A 20,086-nucleotide genomic window follows, 5' to 3' on the forward strand; every position below is an offset into this window, starting at 1 on the left:
AGACATGGTTGTCCCGACTGGGGAGGACATGAAACCAGAAAGAGCCTGGAGAAGGGAGAGGACTAGCGGTGTCAGTGGGATGGAAAAGTAGGCAGAGTGGTAATAAAGTAGTTGAACATGGAGACAGGAGGAGTGTTATGGTCATAGGACAGAATTTCCAAGTGAAAGCTTTCGGGAGTAGGGGTGATAATGTGCTCATCTATACCAGTCGTTTTTCTTCTGTGTAACAAACCCATCTCAAAAGGACAACTGTTTATTTTCCTTTATCATGGGTCTGTGGGTTGGTTGGGGTTCAGCTGATTTCAGCTGGGTTAGCCTGTGTTGCACTCCAGCTTCAGGGCTTAGCCCAAAGAAGAGCAGCTCCTTGGGACGTGTTCTTCTCAGGGTGGGTTGCAAAAACACTAGGGGCCAAGCCAAACACACAGGCACATTTAAGGCCTCTGCTCACATCATATCGACGAACTGGCCGAGCCCCAGATCAGTCAAGTAGGGAAGTATACCCCATCCCAAGGAGGAGGGGGACAGGGCAGAGAAAAGGAAGAATATTCGCCTGTAGGAGAGTGCTAAAGCAAGTAGTAACAAGACAGAGGATAGCAGTCGCCCAGGGAAATCTTGTACATGTGCCTTTCCCAGTAACACCCATTGGTTGAGTCTTGGGTTTGGCCTCCGGGTAAAAGTTGGCTGTATATGGAGTCTGACTGGTTGGATAGTGATGGTGTCCATGTCTAGAATCAAGGTTTTCTTGAGGATAGCAGAACTGGCTCAAGGCAACTGGTCATTGTCCCTAGGAAAGAGAGCAGAGAGCATTATTCCTTTTTCTACCCATCCATTCAAAACATATTTCTTGAATGATGCTCCTAGGTGCTGGACGTACAATGATGGGCAAGACAGACGTGGTCCCTGCAATTCTGGAGCTTGCAATTTAGAGAGGAGAGACCAAAAAAAAAAAAAAATTGGAATGTGGTCAGTGCTATGAAACAAACAGAATAATGGTCAGATTCCTCTCTCATTCTGCATTGGTTCGGTTACGCTTGTTCAGTTTCACTATGCTTGTTCTGAAAGCCTCTTTGCACACACTGTGTGTTATTTGATCCCAGCCATAAGCATTTATGGAGCATTTCTTATGGGTTGGTCATCAGGGAGAACAATGAGCCCTCACCGAGTTTACAGTCCATCTATGGAAACAGGGCTGGACCATACGAAGACATCAATCAGTATGATGGGATTAGGTTCTGATCACCTGCACCTCATATTGGCATTGAATAAATGTGAGGGGAAATCAAAGGAGGAAGTAATTCATTTCCCCGTTTGTTGAATGCCTGCCTGAGGCTGCACCCTGTGCCGCCTGCCTCTGTTAATAGGACGCTGAACACTTGGCGGCCTGTTCCTGGCTGAGACAGTGCAAGCATTTAGCCGGTAGATGGCACTCAAGTGATCCTTTCTGGCTGTTTAATCCTGAAGGACGGCTTCCTGCTGAGTAGCATATGTCGAGCCCTGGCATTTTTTCTTGGGTGCCATATAGAACCTGGGAAGCAGAAGCGACAGGCAAATGCCAGAGAGGATCAGACTATTTTATATTTAATTATAGGGCTTTCAGTACTGAGCAAATGTTAGAGCCCCTGTATTTGCTCACTGTCCTTGACAAATCTTTGTGATAATTAGCATTAGCCTAACTTACGACAGTCTTAGAACCCCTTGTGTGATTGATTCATTTTTAACCATTGGCAGGTTGTATTACCCAAGATAAGAGGAGAAGGGCCAGAGGTCACTGAGCCCAGGAGAGGACTTTATTCACGTCCTCTTGCCCAAGGAAGATTGGTTTAGTAAGTTCAGAATATCCAGGCTTCGGAAAGGAGCTGATTCTTTCTTCCTTCCCCCAACTTTTTATTTTGAAAAATGTTATATTTACAAAGATTTGAAAGAACAGTACATTCATAGGCGCTTCACCTGGATCCACCAATAATCATTTTCTCACATCTGACTTTCTCTCTCTTTTATGGCACTATGAACTCATGAATTTAAATTGTTTTTCTACATTTTGTAATGTTATCATCATTTTTCTTTTTGATGCTCAAATGGTCCCAGAATTACCCTTCAAGCCAGCTCTACAGCATCATTCTTTAGGCAATTGCTTGCTTTCCCTCTGCTCCCCTCCCCCCGAAATGTTTCAAGTTCACCTTGATTGTGTCCAGGTCCTAGAACCAGCCATTTCTCTATGAATCCTGGTTCCTTTTGTGTGGAATAGTATTTAGGAACTGGGATCTGGATGCTGGCTATGAGAGGCACTGATATTTAAAGTCAAAATCAAGGCTTCCTCCCAAAGCTTCATAAATGGAAAGTTGATGTCTTAAGTGGAACCAGTCCACTGAGCTTCAGAGTGGAGCTTATTCAACGTGGCCCTCAGGCTGTGTTTTAGCCACCAAAATGAGATGAGCAATGAGAGGGCCTAAGAGATACCCAGGATGCCACACTTCCAGCTCACATTTCAGTGACCCAGACTTAGAGACTATGGAGAATTTAGGGGTTGGAAGGTTAGCAAGTCAACCCAGATGAGAGAGGATTTATGGGGAGAAATTATAGACCCTTAATATATTTTATCTTCTTAGCCATATTTTGGTTAGAGCAGAGGGGCTGGCCATGAGCCATACCTAAAAACGTGGGGCTAGAATATCAGAGAGGATTGTGTAGGCTGGTCCTTGAGCCATAATGGGGAATGATCAAGAGCAAATTTTAAAGAGAGAGAGATAGAGTGAAAGGCCCACAAAGCTGTGTGTTACTGATGTATGGAGCTGTCTTCCTAGGGAACCATAGAATCATCTGGGAGGAGTCACTGAAAACTGGCTCATCTTGTCCTGGACTTATGTGTCCTGACACTTCCAGGAAAGGAACGAGGCCCATGTGGATCCAAACTGGGGACTGTATTATATGGTGGTTAACCGCTGGGTTTGGAACCAGTAGGATCTGGATTTGAATCTCTTCTTCCCTCTGTGACTTTGGGCAAAGTTACTCAATCTTTATAAATCTCAGTTTCCTCATTTACAGAATGGGATAATAATGGTGGTCCTCTGTGGATCTTTGTGAGGGTTAAATGAAGCACGGTCTGTAAATCCCTTAATATGGAGCCTGGTTCATAGTAAATGCTCAATAAATGGTGGCCACTATTCTTATTACTACTAACTCAGAGCCATGAAGTGAGCTCTTCCTTTTCTTTTTCTTGTTTGAGAAGAAAATCAATGTAGGGCCAGAGAGGAAAAATAATAAAGTAGAATTCCCTAGGGACAAGATAGTATATACTGGACATGGGGAGGTAATCTTCCCAGAACAAGGATTGTATGGTAAATAACATTTTACATTTCATATAAAATTATATGAAAATTATATACATTATATATATATGTATTATATGTATTTATATATATATAAAATAGTTTATATAGCTGAAGCTCTGACTGCAGGGAATTCATGTCTGAGCCTTTGCAGAGGATTTAATGTTGTCAAAGAACTCCTTAATCATTGCTCAGTTCCTGGCTAAGGTGTAGGAGAACATGAAAAAGACCTTCCTAGCTGCTCAAACAGCAAGAAATCACTTGATAAACCAAGGAAAATTCAGTTTTCTTTAAACCATCAAGTATCTGTGAACACAAAATCTAAAAAAATCTAAACTCCAGAGGAGTAAGTTCTTCCTGTGTAGTGATCCAGGATGCTTCATACCAGGGGCCAGCTATGAGGCTGAGGGCAGGGCAGTGAAGGGCGGGATCAACCAGAGAAGGAGGCAGGGCTAGCCAGGCTTGTGATAATCTGTGGGTGGGTGGCTGAACTTACATCTAAAGGAGACCCCAGAGTAAAGACATTCCTTTCTACCAAGTATTCTCTTCAACAAATTTGTGCTGAGCAAGCAGAGACTAGGGCAAGACTGGAAAGCAGAAGATCTTGGGATGTTGTCATTTTGCAGCTTCAAAAACTTGGTGATTTCAAAGCCTCTAAAACTCACAGTTTCCCAGTCTTACAATTATGGAGGTATAGGAAGTTGGGTGGGGATTTCGGAGATTGTTGAAAATCAAAGATGGATTTTGTTAGGTTTCTGATACTTGAATTTCAAGACCCCTCTAGAAGAATCAGCTTCGGTCTTGCTTCATACTAGGTTAATTTCTGATTGGATCTAAATGATCAGTCCTCATCCTCCCTGCCTAATGGAGGAAAGGATATTACCAATCAAAAGAAAAATATATATTTTCTGTTGTGAAGAAGCAAGAGAATATAACCTCCAGTCAAGAGAAAAAATCAATCAGAAGAGATAACCATGCATGATCAAATATTGGAATTTTCAGACAAGGAATTTTTAAAAAAAACTTTAAAATAGGGCACCTGGCTGGCTCAGTTGGTACAGCATGTAACCCTTGATCTTAGGGTCATGAGTTTGAGCCCCATGTTGGGTGTAGAGCTTACTTAAAAAAATAAAATAAAAAATAAAATAACTAAAATAAATATACTAAAGGTTCTATAGGAAAAGGTATAATGGAAGAAGAGATGAGAAATTTCAGGATAGATTTGGAAAGTATTAAAAAGAACCAAATGGAAATTCCAGAACTGAAAACTATACTATCTGAGATCTTAAGATATTCATTGGAGGGGATTCACAGCCTATTGGTCACAATGGAAGAAAGGATCAGGGAACTTAAACACAGATTTAATAGAAATCAACCAAACTGAAGCTCAGGGAAAAAGGACTGAAATCCTTTTTTATGAAGAAATCAGAATGCTCTGTGCTGCCCAAGCCCCTTTTGAGTTGCATTGGCTCCATTATCTCTCTGCTGTTTTTGCGAAGATTCTGATGACTTTGGGGAGGACAGATTTTCTGCAGCAAAGTGGTAGATGCTGTTTCTTGCTGGCCAGTTATTTCACCTGAGTGGACAGACCACTTGAGACAAAGAGGAGGGGCTTTAAAAATGGTTTGACTGAGCAGGGAGATGTTTGATTTTATCTGGCATAGTCATTCAGTTAACAATTAACTGAACACCTGCTCCATGCCTGTAAAGGGATGAATAAGACAGACAAGGTCTCTGCTCTCACATCATGGGGGAGGCAAACAATTAAAAAAACAATCACTGTCAAGTGTCAAATTAATTGGGATTATAGGCCATATCATAGGGTGAGCCATGGAATTATTCCTGGACATGTGACTGTTCCAGGTTAAGACCTGAGCCCCTGATAAAAGCCATCTCTTAGCACTTATTATGAACCAGGCATTGTTCTAAGTGCCTTCACATACTGTCCTAGGAGCCGTGGAGCAGCAGGTCAGAACATGGGATGTCCGCCATGAGTCTTGTACCAAAATAGTGTCTCAGATCCAGACAAGACTCAAGAGAAATAACACCATTAGTTACCATTTATTGAGCATTTTATGTATCTGGTACTGTGCTAATTGCTTTACATAAATATCTATCTCATTTAATCCTTACAAGAAAAAAGAAAACAGCAACATGGTGGAAGGTACTAGTATTATTCTCATTTCCAGTGAGGAAGCCTGGGTCTAGAGAATCTGGAGAACTTGTCTGGGGTCACACAGCTGGTAAAAGGCTGAATGGCAGTGTGGACCCAGCCTGGCTTCACGAACTGCCCCTTAATCATTGTGAGTCCTGCTTCCAAGTCATCTCTGAAGGAGGGAAGGAAATGCAAATGTCTCTGTGTCTGAATGCTTGCTTTCTTTAGTCCTTCCCCCTCACCACCCCTAAGAGGAAAGTTTAAAAAAAAAAACAAAACCCAACCACGTCTCTAAAGTGTGTTGTGTCTGTCTCTTGCTCTTCCCTCCCCATCCCCCATGCTGGAGATAGCGAGACTTTTGTCTGAATGCTGGGGTGTTCATTTTTGTTGGGAACCTTCCAGCTCTCTTGCCAGTTTAGAAATTAATGGAGATTTCCCTTCGGCTCTGCAGAAGCAGGGTCTGTCTAGCTGCCTCTCCTATGTTGGCTTGTAGCAACAGAGAAGGGTCGGGGGGTGGTAGGGCTGGAGATGAGTCCAGGATTTGAGAGCCCAGGGGAGAGTCTGGCTTCCCTGGCAAAACCCCCTACACACATATACACACACACACCCCACTTCCCCCGCAGCAAGACATTGTCAGGGAATCTGAGCACGTTTCTGGGCCCATTGCCTGCTCTGGTCTTTCAGACTCAGGACCACCTGCTTGGTTGGCCACCAGTACTTCCTTGGCGGGGACACTCATCTGTGTTCACTGTTCTGTCCTAGACAGAGAGGTGCACTTAGTCTGCCCTGCACCCGGACCCGCCAGCTCCCTGAGAAGAGACAAGAGTGGACAGGGAGCTGAAGGAGCCCCTTGACGTGGGAAGGGAGTAGGGCTCCTTCCTTCTCTTCCTGGTGCCTTATACCCTTCCCCCAAGCACATTTCTGAGAAGTGGCCTCTTTGTGTCTGGTTGGTTGGAACTTGTCCACCATCTTGGGGCCAATTCTTCCCTTCCCCACCTAGAGTGAGAAGGAAAACATCGTGAAGAACTGAGCTGTGGCATGTGATTTGGAATCCTGGCTACTTCTGAAGGACAGCCCCGGAACAAGGGGTCTAGCATCTTACATGGCCAGGGGCCAGCACCTGGATGGGAATGGTGGCCCTAACCTCTCCAGAGGCCGCATGAGATCCTGGGTCTGGCTAAAGCCTGAATGGTCCTGCCAAGGGGACCGGACAGGGATGGGCACCAGTTCCCCCAGGACATGAGGAGAGGTCCAGTTTCCCTACTGTCTGAGACCAGTTTCCATTTGCAGGGAAGCAGACTGGCAGCATTTGCTGCTGGTTCTAACTTGGGGTCCCTGCAGGAGGTTTGTAGTGGGAGCTGGGATTTAACACCTTGCAGGCTGGGAAGCTGCCAGTCCCCAAAGGGTGGAGGCTGTGCAGGAAGATTTCTTTTTTTGTCTCTCACACCCAAAGATCACTTCCGTAGCCAGCAGATGGGTGGATGAGGGCGATGGCGTGTGAGGTGTGCAGGAAGAAGGAACGTGCATTTCAGAAAATGGGGCCGGGATGGGGAAGGCGGGGAGATTCAGTGTATCTCTCCGGTGGGGTGGAAGAATCCTGCTGCTTCAAAATGGTATGGGACAGGGCTGGATCAGTAAGCCCCCAAGACAGTTGAGTGTACCAGCCAAGACCCAGCATTGGTACTGGACAGATCCAAGTTCAAATCCCTGCTCTGCCATCAACCAGCAAGAGTTAACATTTACTGATGTCTCTCCTAAGGGCTTTCCACCCATAATCTGATTCAGGCCTCACAAAATCATATGAAGTAGGTGTCAGCTTTATTCCCATTTGACTCAGGTTTCCTGTGGTTCCGAGAGAGGAAGTAACTTGCCCAAAGCACACAGCCAGTGAAGATAAAGCTGAGTCTCAAACCAAGGGCAGTGGGGCTCTGAAGTCTCCATTCCTTTTTTTTTTTTTTTTTAAGATTTTATTTATTTATTTGACAGAGAGAGACACAGTGTGAGAGAGAACACAAGCAGGGGGAGTGGGAGAGGGAGAAGCAGGCCTCTCGTGGAGCAGGGGGCCTGATGCGGGGCTCGATCCCAGGACCCTGGGATCATGACCTGAGCCGAAGGCAGGACGCTTAACGACTGAGCCACCCAGGCACCCCTGAAGTCTCCGTTCTTAACCAGTGCTTTACAGCTAAAACAGTCACTTACAGTCTTGACCTCCTGGCCATCTGGCCTTGAGGAAGTCACTAAATTCTTACATCCTTAGTGTTCCATCTCTGGGAAATTGGGAGATGAACGTTGTTCTCCGAGTTTTCTCATGAGCATTAAATGAGAGGACGTTTGTAAATCTTTCAGCCAGTGCCTGGCCTGGCTGATAATATCATCATTCATTCATTCAACAGCTATTTACTGAGCACCTGCTACATGCCAGGTTCCATTCTAAGTGTACAAGCTAGAAAAGGTCCCAGCTCCTCTAAAGAGAGTAAGCAAATAAGCTAGATAATTTCAATTAGTGATATGTGTTATGGAGAAAAGAAAAAATAGAGTGAGGACAGTTACTATAGAGACACAAAGGTCCACTGTAGCTGGGTGGTCAAGGGAGGCCTCTTTGAAGAAAGAGCAGTTGAACTTAATTCCCAAAGGAGATGTGGAAGAAGTCAAACCTTCCAGGCTAAGGGAACAGCAAGGGTAAGGCCCTGAGTTGGGAACGGAAAGGAGGCCGGTGTGGCTGGGGCTGTGTGAGGAGGCAGATGAGCGGGGGTGGGCCTGGGCCCTCAGTGAGGCAGAGCCATGGACGTTATAGGAAGGTGTTTGCATAGTGGGAAGCCTTTGGAGGGTTGAATCGAGAGAGTAATGTGATCTGATTTATTTATTTAAGAGGTGGCTTTGGCTGCTGTGTGGAGAATCAAATACTGGGGAAATGGATTGCAGAGAGAGATGGCAGAGCGAGGCCAAGCAAGACAAGAAACCCCGGTGGAAAGTGGTGGATGGTGCTTCCCATTGGCGGACCAGGACAGCAGCAATAAAAATCCAAATGAAGAGAGGACTTGCGCAACCAACCCACCAGTGGTTTCCACAAAAGTAACAAGCCTCAGACCTCACAGCTTGTCAAAAGCGGAGTTTGAGCTCTTTTCCTAATGTTGTAGAAAGATCACCACCATCATCCGGCTATGGGGCAGTAGCAACTGATGTTAATACTTTTCTTTTAAACAATGAGAATTTATACTTTTGGGGGGTTACTGACTATAACTACATATCTAAACTTTATGAGGTCAAACTGGATTTCTGTACAGACCTCTGTACAGAGGTCAAACTGGATTTCTGTAAACTTTTTCTGTGGAGGAGCAGATAGTAAATATTTTCGTGGGCCCTGCTATCTCCTGTCAGAACCGTTCAACTCTGCCTCTGTAGCTGGAAAGCAACCATAGAAAAGGCATTAAGAATGGGCATGGCTCTGTTCCAATAAAACTTTATGCACAAAAACAGGCAGTGAGCCACATTCAGCCAAAGGATTATAGTTTGGCAGTTCTGGTAGGAGATATCATTTATTTATATGACCCAGATAATTTTTTTTCTATAAAACCAATTTGAGACATTTCCCCCCAAACCCTTTTGTAAAACTAGGATGCATCTTACACACCTGTGCTTATCTTAACACTAGGAAATATGATGTAAGTTAATGATGACTCAGTCCAGTGGTTTTCTTGACAATTCTTTGGAGGTAACTTGGGGAAACCAAGGTGATAGCAAGGGAAGAGGGCTTTGGACCCCCACACCTCAAACAGGAGAACTTCTTGGGTGCATGTTTTTTTGACTGGTGGCATTCAAAAGAATTTGTTTGGAAAAAAGGGGTTGGGAGCTAGGGAAAAAAACCCCAGAAAACCAGTAATCCAGTCCAAATGGTTGGAGATCATTTCCCTTTTGGTGTCATGCGTCAGGGACACATTTATTACATAATTACATATAGAACAAATTGACACAAATTTTCTAACTGGATGGAAAGGGGTCAGGAAAGAGTTGCTTTGGGGTCATATTTGTGGGGTAGAGGACCTTTAGGGCACACAGACCAGGGGTCTTATGCAGTTTGAGGCTTCAGACAAAGACCGCAGTGTCTACTTCCAAAGCCTTTTAGGGCGGAGTCAGCAGGTTGGCATATGGCAGTCTTGGAGAGGCAGGATGATAGAGTGGCTTGGACTTTCAATTCAGACACAGGTTTGAATCTCTGCTCCGTTGTCACTTAGTGGCTAGACAAGCTATTTCTTTAACTCTCTTGTTATGCATTTTCCCAGCTGGAAAACTGGAATGATATTACTTCCCTTTTTTTTCAAGCTGTTGGGAGGATTAAGTGAATTAACCTATGCAAATTGCGTAGCATATTGCCAGGTGCTTGAGAAAGTAATTTCCTTCTCCAGTCTGTTCTCAGGGGTGTGGGTTGAGTTCAAAGGCTCTTTGAGACCTTCTACCGTCTCTTTCCTTTTGACTCCCATTTCCATGCCCCAATCTTCTCTTCCCAGGATGTGGCCAGGTTCTGCGAGCCTCCAAGGGTCAGATTTTGTTGGAGAGCTACCCTCTAAATGCTCATTGCGAATGGACCATTCATGCCAAGCCTGGGTTCATCATCCAGCTAAGGTAAGGGGCTTGGGCCAGAATTAGAGAGTTTGGGGTTATAAGGAAACACAGTAAGAGGACTGAGGGCCGTGGATCCTAGTGACCACAGGCTAACCATCAGCAGTTTAGTCTTAAAAGCAGGTAATGTGGGGTGCCTGGGTGGTACGGTTGGTGAAAGTGTCTAACTTTTGGTTTTGGCTCAGGTCTGATCTCAGGGTCATGAGATAGAGCCCTGCCGTTGGGCTCCCTGCTTGGCACAGAGTCTCCTTGAGTTTCTCTCTCTCCCTCTCTCTGTGCCCCTTCCCTGCATGTGCTCGTGCACTCACGCATTCGTGCTCTCTCTCTCAAATAAATGGATATATCTTTAAAAAAAAAAAAAGCAGGAAGTGTACACTGAGCCCCCCCCTTTTTTTTGACCTCTTGGCGATTCCATGGGAAAACTATAGCCAATTATATATTCGTCATTCACTGCCCTACAATGGAGGGGAGGGTGGGCTTAGGTAATTTTGACCCAAGGTTAATACCAACAAAGCAAAATACTGATAGCAATCTATCCACCCACAAATCTTTACCAAGTCTTCCTATTCACCCAGTGACTGGGTTCTACAGGAGGAAAGGGAAGAAATAAAAGGCACAGATCCAATCTTCAAGGAATTTATACTCCAGATTGGGGTGTGTGCTCATCAGCTCCTTTCACTAATGTTCTCAGAAAACAACTACCACCCCATAACAAATAAACCACTTTTCTCCCTGGTGTGGAGGATAAGCCATTTCTTCTTATGGAGCTTTGAGGTCCTCACAAATATTTAATTTATGTCATAGTACAAAGTACAGACCCAGTTTTATTGTAACTCTCGATAAACAACACAAGAGAGTCCTGTTCTGTGAGAACTGTTCACTGCTGCATCTTAGTGCCAGGAACAGCCGAAATGTCATCATGCTGAGATGTTTGATGGTGCAGTACACACCATAGGAGCTTGATAGATATTTGTTGCATGAATAAATGTTGAAAGAACTTCTCCCTGCCTCCAGTATATCTCCTCTCTCCTGGCAAATACCTCTCCTTTTCCTCTCTAGGGAAGCGGTGTGGCCCACTCACCTCTGGGATTTCTAGGGACATTGTCCACTTAGTTCTTTCCTTTCTGCCCGGTAAGCAGGTTGGCAGTGATGGAAATCTCTAATCTTCGAGGGCACAGGTTTTCAATAAGTATTTTCTGGATGGATTAATGGAGGTTTCCACATTCCAGTTGGCTCCTCAGATGGCTCTCTGTCCTCTAGGAGGGGCAACATATAGCACTCTGCCTTGGAAGGATCCAGTAAAACAGGTCCCCTTCTCAATTCTCCTCACAAAAGCTGGCCCTCAGTGGCTGATCTCCTCATTCCTTGAGGATCTGGGGTTGGGAGTGAGGCTCATTAATTGGACTTTTCTAGAAGGAGGTTAACGTAAGGAACACCTGATGGGCCACACCATTCTGCTTAAGGGGCTTCAGGTGGTGTCTGCCAGGGATGATAAGGGCAGGTGTTAAATGCCACATATTATTTCAGCACCTTAGGGACCAGGCCAGTGGTCCCCTTAGGGGCTTCTGAGGAGCTTTTCCAAGATCCAGGATGCAAAGGAAATCTCTCCCAAAACAAAAATCCAAAATGGTGGAGTGATTGGACAAGCACAACACATGCCTAGGAGAGGCCCCTAGGGAGGCTTGGAAATATATAGATTTCTTTTCCTCCAGTCAAACCAGGACCTGCTGGCCGGTTATAATAATAATAATAACAGAAACACTAATGCACATGTACAATGTTCAGACCAAAACGTGAGTGGTCATTCCTGGTGCCCCCCCCTTCTATCTTTCCATCTCCCACAAAATCTATCTTCTTACGTGTAAAATAATCTCAAGTGCATCCCCTTCTGACTCTGATGCCACTACTCTCCTTTTACCACCATCATCTCTCACCTTGATTCTCTCATGGCCTCCTAACTGGATTCCATGTTTCCACTCTTGCCAGTTCTGCTGTCTTCTCTCCTCTGTGACAAGAGTGATCCTTTAAAATCCTAAATCCAGTCATGATTCTGTTGTTGAAACCTTCTGCTCATTCCTATCAGGCTGGAATAAGATCTAGACCCCCTCACCATGCAGTATCTGGCTCCTGCTTTCCTGGCTGACCTCAGTTCATACCACTCTCCCCTTTACACTCCATTTTGCAGCATCCCTGATCTTCTTTCAGGTCTTCAAATACGCCAAACTCATTCCTGCTTCAGGGCCTTTGCACTTACAGAGCCCCCTGCCTGGACCTCTCTTCCTCATGACCTTCACATGGCTGGCTCTATTTCATCATGTAAGTGTCTGCCCAGATATCAAGTTCACAGAGAGGTCTTCCTTGACCACGTTGTATAAAAACCTTATCCTCCCCAGTCATTTTTTATGCTCTTATCTGGTTTATTTTCTTCACAGCACTTAATACTCTATGAAATTACCTTGTCTTCTGGTTTCCTTGCTTATTGTTCATCCCCCAGATCAGAACTCCTTCCTGTTAGGGCTGGCACTACTTGGGTGGATCGAGTTGGGTCACTGCTGTGCTTTCAGCACCTAGAACAGCGCCCACCACAGAGCAGGCCTGCCGTGGATCTATGTTAAGTACACGTACAAACGAAGGTACGGATATAAATACAACTTGCAATATCTCATATTTTGGTTTCAGAAGAAAACTGTGGTCTCTGTTGGGTGGTGGCCTTGTCCCCGCTCCTTCCCTTTTCAGACAGAGATACTAACATCCAGAGAAAGGACGGATCTGTCAGAGCCCAGAGTGAGCTAGCAGTGGCATCTGGATGAGAAGTCAGGTCCTTAGATATTAGACCACATTTCACGAAACATGATTAATGCGACTTATACTCCCTTACAAAAGATTTTGTGATAAATGTTTTGTAATATGCTAGTTAAAAGGTTTCTTTTTAGGAAGACCTTTAAGTGTATTCAAAATACATTGATTGTCACTATGGTCTAGTGTTTAATCCTGGCACTTAAACTTTTTACCCAAAGTGGTAGAAATAGGCCCTCATCCCAGCATCTCAGGTGGCAGTTGTGAGCTCTTCTGTCTATTCCCTAATTCTTCTCCAAAACATGAGGGAGAAGATACAGATGTACATTCTGTGACCTTGACACCCAGGCATTCCCTTTGAAATTATCTGAAAAGTGGCTTTTCCTCTCTTTGTCTGGGATGTGGCTGCCTCCTATCCTGTCCCTTGGAATTGGATGCTGGGGGTCATCTTCTGCTTTTTGGATCTGATGTATTCACGTATTTCCAAACCCAAGACCCTTCTAGGCAATCACAGATTTATCAGATCTCCCCTAGTTCTGAAATTCTGATACAGTGCTACCTTTTCTACTCTTTAGGGCAAGAATTAGTGCTACCCAGAAGATCCTTGCCTTCTCATCCTTCCATCAAACAGAGGAATGTGCAGAGATTTTGTTCTTTTATTGAGTTTTGCAAGACAATATGTCCTTTTTCCATCCTCCAATTGTAAAATTTTACTGTTGTATCCATTCAGCCATCTATTCACCAGTATTTGCTTGGCATCTCTGTATGCCAGGCACTGTGTTAGGCCCTATGCAAACAATGGTGGGAGAAGACAGATGTTCTCTCCTACACTCAAGAAATTTACCTAGTGAAGGAGATAGGCATGTACACATGTGCCTGCAGACACACACACACACACACACACCACACACACACACACACTCTCTCTCTCTCTCACAAAATCAAGAAGATAAAGAAGATAAATTAAATTTATATACCCATTATGAAGAGAACAGGGGGTCTCCTTTAGAAAGAGTTGTCAAGGAAACCTCTTTGAGGAGAGAATATTTCAGGTGAGGCCTGAGGATAGGAAGGAGCCAGCCATGCCGCTTGGGTGGAAAGTGCCCCTGGAAGAGAGGCCAGCATGTGCAGAGATGCTCTAAAGGAATAGGGACTCCCTCCGCCTGGGCATGCAAGTACACACATACCCCTCGGCTAAAAGAAATTCTTCTGACCTCACATTGTCCAGGACCCTTTTTCTGTCAGATCAGACCAGTGGCACCGCTCTTCCGAGACCTGTTCATCATCTGGCCTTGAACTTGCTCAGGGATCGCATGAGGGTCCGGGGCCCACCTGTTGCCTGCTGTCCCCCTCTCTACCCACAGGTTCGTCATGCTGAGCCTGGAGTTCGACTACATGTGCCAGTATGACTATGTGGAGATCCGTGATGGGGACAGCAGCAGCGACCAGATCATCAAGCGCTTCTGCGGCAATGAGCGGCCAGCTCCCATCCGGAGCACGGACTCTTCACTCCATATCCTCTTCCATTCAGATGGCTCCAAGAATTTCGATGGCTTCCATGCCATCTTTGAGGAGATCACAGGTAACGGCCACGGAGAAAAATGTAGCATTTTATGGCTGTACTCCTGGCAAACCTCTCCTTTCTGTGCCCCTCCCCTTCTCCCTACTCAGCCTGATTAAAACCCACTGAGCTGGGTTCTTGGAAGCAACCTGCACACCGAGAAGGAAGAAAGAGATGGCAAGGTATATTTCAGAAATGTTCACCAGAAGCGTAGCTATGATGGATGCCCTTGTACAGATGCTGGAGCAGAGGGAGGCCGAGCCCTTTGCTCAAGGTCACAAAGCAGTTGGTTCTACGGCTCACCTCCAGGGGGCCTCTAATGGTTAAGAGCATTAGCTTTGGAGCTCAGGCAGACGAAGCCGTGTGACCTGGGGTAAATTCTCCTACTTCTCTGGGCCTCAGTTTCCTAATCAGTGAATAAGGAAAAAAGCATAGATCCTGCTCCACTAAGGAGGTTCTGGGAGGTGAAACAGATGAACTTAGCACCGTGTCTGGTACATAGGACGCACTCAGTAGCTGCCCAACCACAGGTGTGCCCTGGGCCTCCTTCTGGCATCTGCAAAATAGGCATTAAAAGTGTTTCACTGAGTGGTAAATGCCACTTACTTTGTGAGTAACTCTAAGCCTGACTTGAACTCCTGCCCTGTTCATATCGGGAAGTAGGATGGGACCAAAATGAGCAAAATGCGCAATCCTAGGGAAAGACCCTCAACTCTCACTGTTCTGAGATTGGACTGCATCCGGCTTTCCAAACCAAGCTCAGGCTTCAAGTTCTGTTTTTTTAAAAATACTCAAGTAAGCGTTGTAGTGAATTTTGATCGCTATGGCTTCCTATGGAAGGTATGATACAAAAGCCTCAGGAAAGGTGGTGGTGGCGGTGGGGGTGGGGGGTCATCCTTCTGCAGCCTTGTCCTTTTGGCAAGATTGGCACACACACTCCCCCCCCCACCTGCCCTTCCCTTAGACTGTCTCACGGGAGCTCTCCGCAGTTACTGCTCATCTGTGTGCCCGCTCCCTTCCGAGGATGTGGGGGCCTGGGGGTTCTGGAGGCTGGGTTGCTGTGCTGTGGTGTGGTCAGCCTGTGGCTGGTCCTTGCCCTTGGGAATATAGGGCCAGCCAAGGCTGGGTAGGGTCACACTTGAGACAGGTGTGGGGGTCTTCTGGCAGTCAGCAGGGCTGGCTGTCAGGGAAGCCCGGGAGAAGCAGCAGTGGCTCACCAGCCCGTGACCCTGGGACTGGGGGAAGGACCAGGAGGGCCTCTTCCTCCTCGGAAGGGGGCTCCTTGACCCCCACCAGAGAACTCTGGGAAATGCTGGTCTGTGTTGTCAAGTAGATAGCAGCCTTCCAGTTCCCCAGTTTGTGTGCTTGTACTCAGGTTTTTTCCTCAGGCTAAGGTCAGCTCCTCCACATCTCCCCATCCAATCCCAGCCCTCAGGGTTTGTATCCCATTCATTGTCCTCTGCTAAACCTTTTCTCTTAGTCCAGTGGGTTGTGACTTTGCCCCCGTTGGAGCAGTTGGAGCGTCTTAGGACACTTTCTGCTCTTTCCTAACACCAAATCTATTATGCTTCAGGCGATAGTCCTTGTATGTTTTTTGTCCAAAAGCTCTGACTTGGTAAGCAGAATGTCCGACTCCGGTGCCTCATGCAGGACGAGCACTCAGTATGGGCTTGTGGACCTGGGCCCGGCGGTGTATTTCCATATCAGGGTAAATGAATGTGGGGTTAGTGGTTAGCACGCAGACCACTGTTTCCCAAAGTTGTTCTCTGTAGAAAAATAGTCTTCTGTAAAGACGCAGGCTCTGAGGTCAGATGAGCTTGGGAAAGGCCAGGCATTAATGTGCGTTCTGAGAAATATGCAGTGCAAATTATGACGTGGAACATTCTGAGAAGTTTTGCAGTAAAGAAATCTGGTTAATTATCATTTAATACCAGTAGCACTTCCCCACCACATTTAAGCCCACAACCCTTTCTTAGTTGAACACATCAACATCTCGAGGGACTAATGTTTACGGAATGCATGTTGGGAAATTCTCAAGTACATTTTCAACGGTGTCATGATGATCTTCCAGTTCATTTCCCTCCATACCCAGGATGCTTTCTTGAAAAAAGATGATCAAAAGTTCCCGGAGGCTGCCTCCCTCCCTTGGAGTCCCTGTAGGAGGGGTAAAGGCATGCTTCTGCCCTAATCATGTGTTATACCTCTTTGTGTTGGCTTTAGGCTCTTCAGACCATAGGAGCATACTTACGGAGCCTTTGAAAATATCACATAACAACAGATACGTACCTGTTTTAGGCATTCTCAAACAATGGTTGCAGGAATCCAATAAAAAAAGTAAAAGTATTGCAAGAAGAAGACTTTAAGAGGCAAGCAAGACTCTGATCAAGGCTCCAGGCTTGAAGAGATTGCCTCACCATGCAGTGACACTGAGGGAAATTGCCTTTTCTCTTACAGCGTGTTCCTCTTCTCCCTGTTTCCATGATGGCACTTGCCTCCTTGACAAAACCGGATCTTACAAATGCGCCTGCCTGGCAGGCTACACCGGGCAGCGCTGTGAAAACTGTGAGTATGCCTCTGGAGTGGGAGTTAGGGTGTCCGTGGGGCTGGCGTGGAGAGGGCTCTGGGAACTTGTGAAGTCTGTTGTTTCTTGATGTTTAGGATGGTCTGTCCAGGGTGGCACGCAATATGGACAATCCCATCGAGTGGTTCTCGGGGCTGGGCAGCCTCTGAGTCAGGATATCTGGAACCACCCAGGTCTTCCCGTTGACATTTCCAGACCTCACCTGCTGCAAGTACCCCTCAAAAAGATAAGCCTTCGATGGCCTCAAATAATATCCAGAGCTCAAAAACACGGAAGAAGGGCCAACAGTAGAAAGCTGCCATCATAGAGCCTCCCGTGGCTCTCAGTCTGAACTCCCTGTCCGTGGTAAGATCTGAATTTTGGAGTTCTGCTCCAGGGTAGCATTCATAGACTCCAGGATGTTGTTGTATGGTCTGAAGCCTTTGGCACAGAGGAACTCAACACCGTGACCAGAAGTCATTTCTCAGGGGTCTCTGGTAACCAAGGCTTGTGTGTGACATGTGTCCTCACAGAAATTTGAGACCGGAAACAGGTGTCATGAACTACAGCTATCAGCACGGAATGAGATGTACAGAAGAATGAGAAGATTCAGAATTTGGGGGAAAGGCAAAGGAGGACAGATAAGAGCCTAGGTAGGGTTTCTGCCCAGCAGATCCTGAGTGGCGAGTGTGGGTGCAGGTGATGTATGAGAACATGGTCCCAGAGAAGCTGGCAAGGGAGTGGGGAAGCTGGGCTGGGAAGGCAGGGAAGCCAAGCAAAGGTGTGATTTCAGGCAAAATCCAGCCTCAATGGAATCTGGCATGTGAATTACATCTCTGGGTGGGTCCTGACTTTATAGCAAGGCAGCTGGGCTTTCATGGCCCCCCTGCAATCAGCCATTGGCCAGGGGCTGCCCTGGGCAAGTAGGAGAACATGCCTGATTTTCTATGCATGTGGGCCGAGTGGTTCCAGTAGCCCTTGAAGAGTCAAAGAGATCTCAGGTGCAGGCCAATAGAAGCAAAACAATGTAGACTGGGGGATGGGGAAGGCAAGGGGCCCACAGAAGCGATGAAAAGGCATCTGAGGGCAGATCACCAGCAGCATCTGCTACAACCACTTGTAACTATCAGGCGTAGGTACTTTGGGGTCATCCTATAATGAGCCCTGGTCTGATAGCATTCTATAAAGTTCATCCATTCTTCAATCAATTTCATGAGTTTTCCTTGTAAACAAGGCAGACAGAAGCCATGGTGTCAACAGTGTGTCCTTGAGTGTGACACAGCATTCTGCTGAAAGCATCCCTTGCTTTGGGTTGGCACAGGTAACCTAAGCGTGGTTATGCTGGATGCTTAGAAAAAGATGTTCTGCTTCATGGTTCCCGTCTCGTTTGAACCTGCTGTATTGTGTGCAAGGCAGAGAAGAGAAATGCTGCTTTTTCTTTGTTTTAAAAATGTGTGTATAGAGTGAATCTGGAATCTTAACAATGGCAAATCCTGAGCTTTACCTTTTAAATTCAGAGGGAGAAAAAAGAGGGGGGGGGGAGCTTAATTTCTTGATGAACTAACTAATTGCACAATAACTAGAGCTTTGAAAAACAAGGTGAAATTGGAGAGAAGTAAAATATCACCAAATAAGCCAAAATGCTTTAAGTAGCTGGGTCAAATCAGGGCAGGGGTAGGGATGGGGGTTAGGGGGGGAGAGAAATTGATCAAAAGTTGTGACTAGAATATTAATGAGTTGTTTACAAGCCAAACATGGACTTTTCAGCATTGTCATTCTATCTAGAAAACAAAGCAAAACAAAACAAATATATATAATGAAAAAGAATGTAAAATGTGTCATTATGAATTGATTCATAACTTGAGTCACGAACTGTCTCAAATCACTTCTGGTCTCAGAACACCAGCATAGACGGACAAGAAAGTTCTCTCTAGCCACTTTTTAAAACGTCATTCAAAACCCCAAATTTCCTCAGTATCTTGTTGTTGTAACTAGGTGAAAGTATTGGTGGTGGATATCTGATACATCATTTGTTGGCATTCGTGTGGGGGACCAAATGTTTTATTATTTTTTGTAAGATTTAGATTTGTTTTTTCTTCTAGGAAATTCAGCAGGAGTTCCAACTAACTCAATGAGGGAAGCATTACAAAAATTGGCTGTGACAGTTTACCTTGTAATTTCCGAACAAACCTTAGTGGTTTTCTAGAGTAGCCTATTAGCTAGAAAAACAAAAAGGGGGGGGGAAGATTTACTTTATTGTTTTCCTCATGAGTATACCACTGAACTGGAAAAATATCCCTGGAGGAAATTGCTTCAAAATGAACAAGAAGCTCAAGTATTCTGGGATTCTGTAAACCTTGAAATGCCCAAATTGAACTAGGCATTTGTTTTACAAAATCGCTTTAAAAGCACCAAATCAAATATGAATGAGAATTCCATCTTTTATTTAAGTTGCACCAAATCTGATGAGGGGAAACCACTTCATAGATACTGCTTTAGTGGTCTGTCCTCCCTAAGTCTTTGTGAGAATGTGGATGGATGTTTATTTTAGCAGATAAAGGATTTGAAGCAGAGAGCACAAGGCACTGGTCTCCATCAACTTCAAAATTCGAGGCTAGAATTCCACAGTTCCCATATTATTCAGTTTCCCAGACACAGTTCTCGACAGATGAACAATTGATAAGCTCTGGTCATGTCATCGTGTCCTATTGTCCCATTATCTAGTCCTCTCAAAGGACTTTCCTTCCCAGGTAAAATCTGCCTGTCACTCTTTTCCAAAGAGAATTCCGATTCCCTGTCTCTTGATTTAAGCTATTCTCATTCTTTTCTTGGTATATATTTAAGAATGTGAGTGGGACTGGAATAGAAATAGATTTTCTGCTTACTTACAGAAGAAAGATATACTTGTAAAAATAATCAAATTGTCCAGCAGTGTATCAAATAAAAAGAGAATATTATTTTCCCTGACCCATGCTGGTTCCCAGTGGAATCACTGTTACTGTGGTCCTTCTGGATTTTTTCCTATGATGTGCAAACCTAAGTTGTTGATTAATCAGTATTTTTTTATTTTT

The 20,086-nt window shown here is 45.2% G+C and overlaps 1 protein-coding gene across 5 annotated transcripts in view; it reads left to right on the forward strand.

The window, feature by feature from the left end:
- PAMR1 (peptidase domain containing associated with muscle regeneration 1) overlaps window positions 1–20,086 on the forward strand; it is a 153,545-nt gene that overhangs the window by 108,484 nt on the left and 24,975 nt on the right. For all 5 annotated transcript variants that reach the window (XM_081798322.1, XM_081798321.1, XM_081798324.1 and 2 more), the window contains 3 exons: window positions 9,987–10,101; window positions 14,259–14,476; window positions 16,910–17,017. In XM_081798322.1, the coding sequence (XP_081654448.1) occupies window positions 9,987–10,101; window positions 14,259–14,476; window positions 16,910–17,017 (441 nt within the window). The remainder of the gene's footprint in view (window positions 1–9,986; window positions 10,102–14,258; window positions 14,477–16,909; window positions 17,018–20,086) is intronic.

This window comes from Leptonychotes weddellii, chromosome 11 (genome assembly GCF_054177405.1).
Source record: "Leptonychotes weddellii isolate Sample4059 chromosome 11, ASM5417740v2, whole genome shotgun sequence".
Lineage (NCBI taxonomy): Eukaryota > Metazoa > Chordata > Mammalia > Carnivora > Phocidae > Leptonychotes > Leptonychotes weddellii.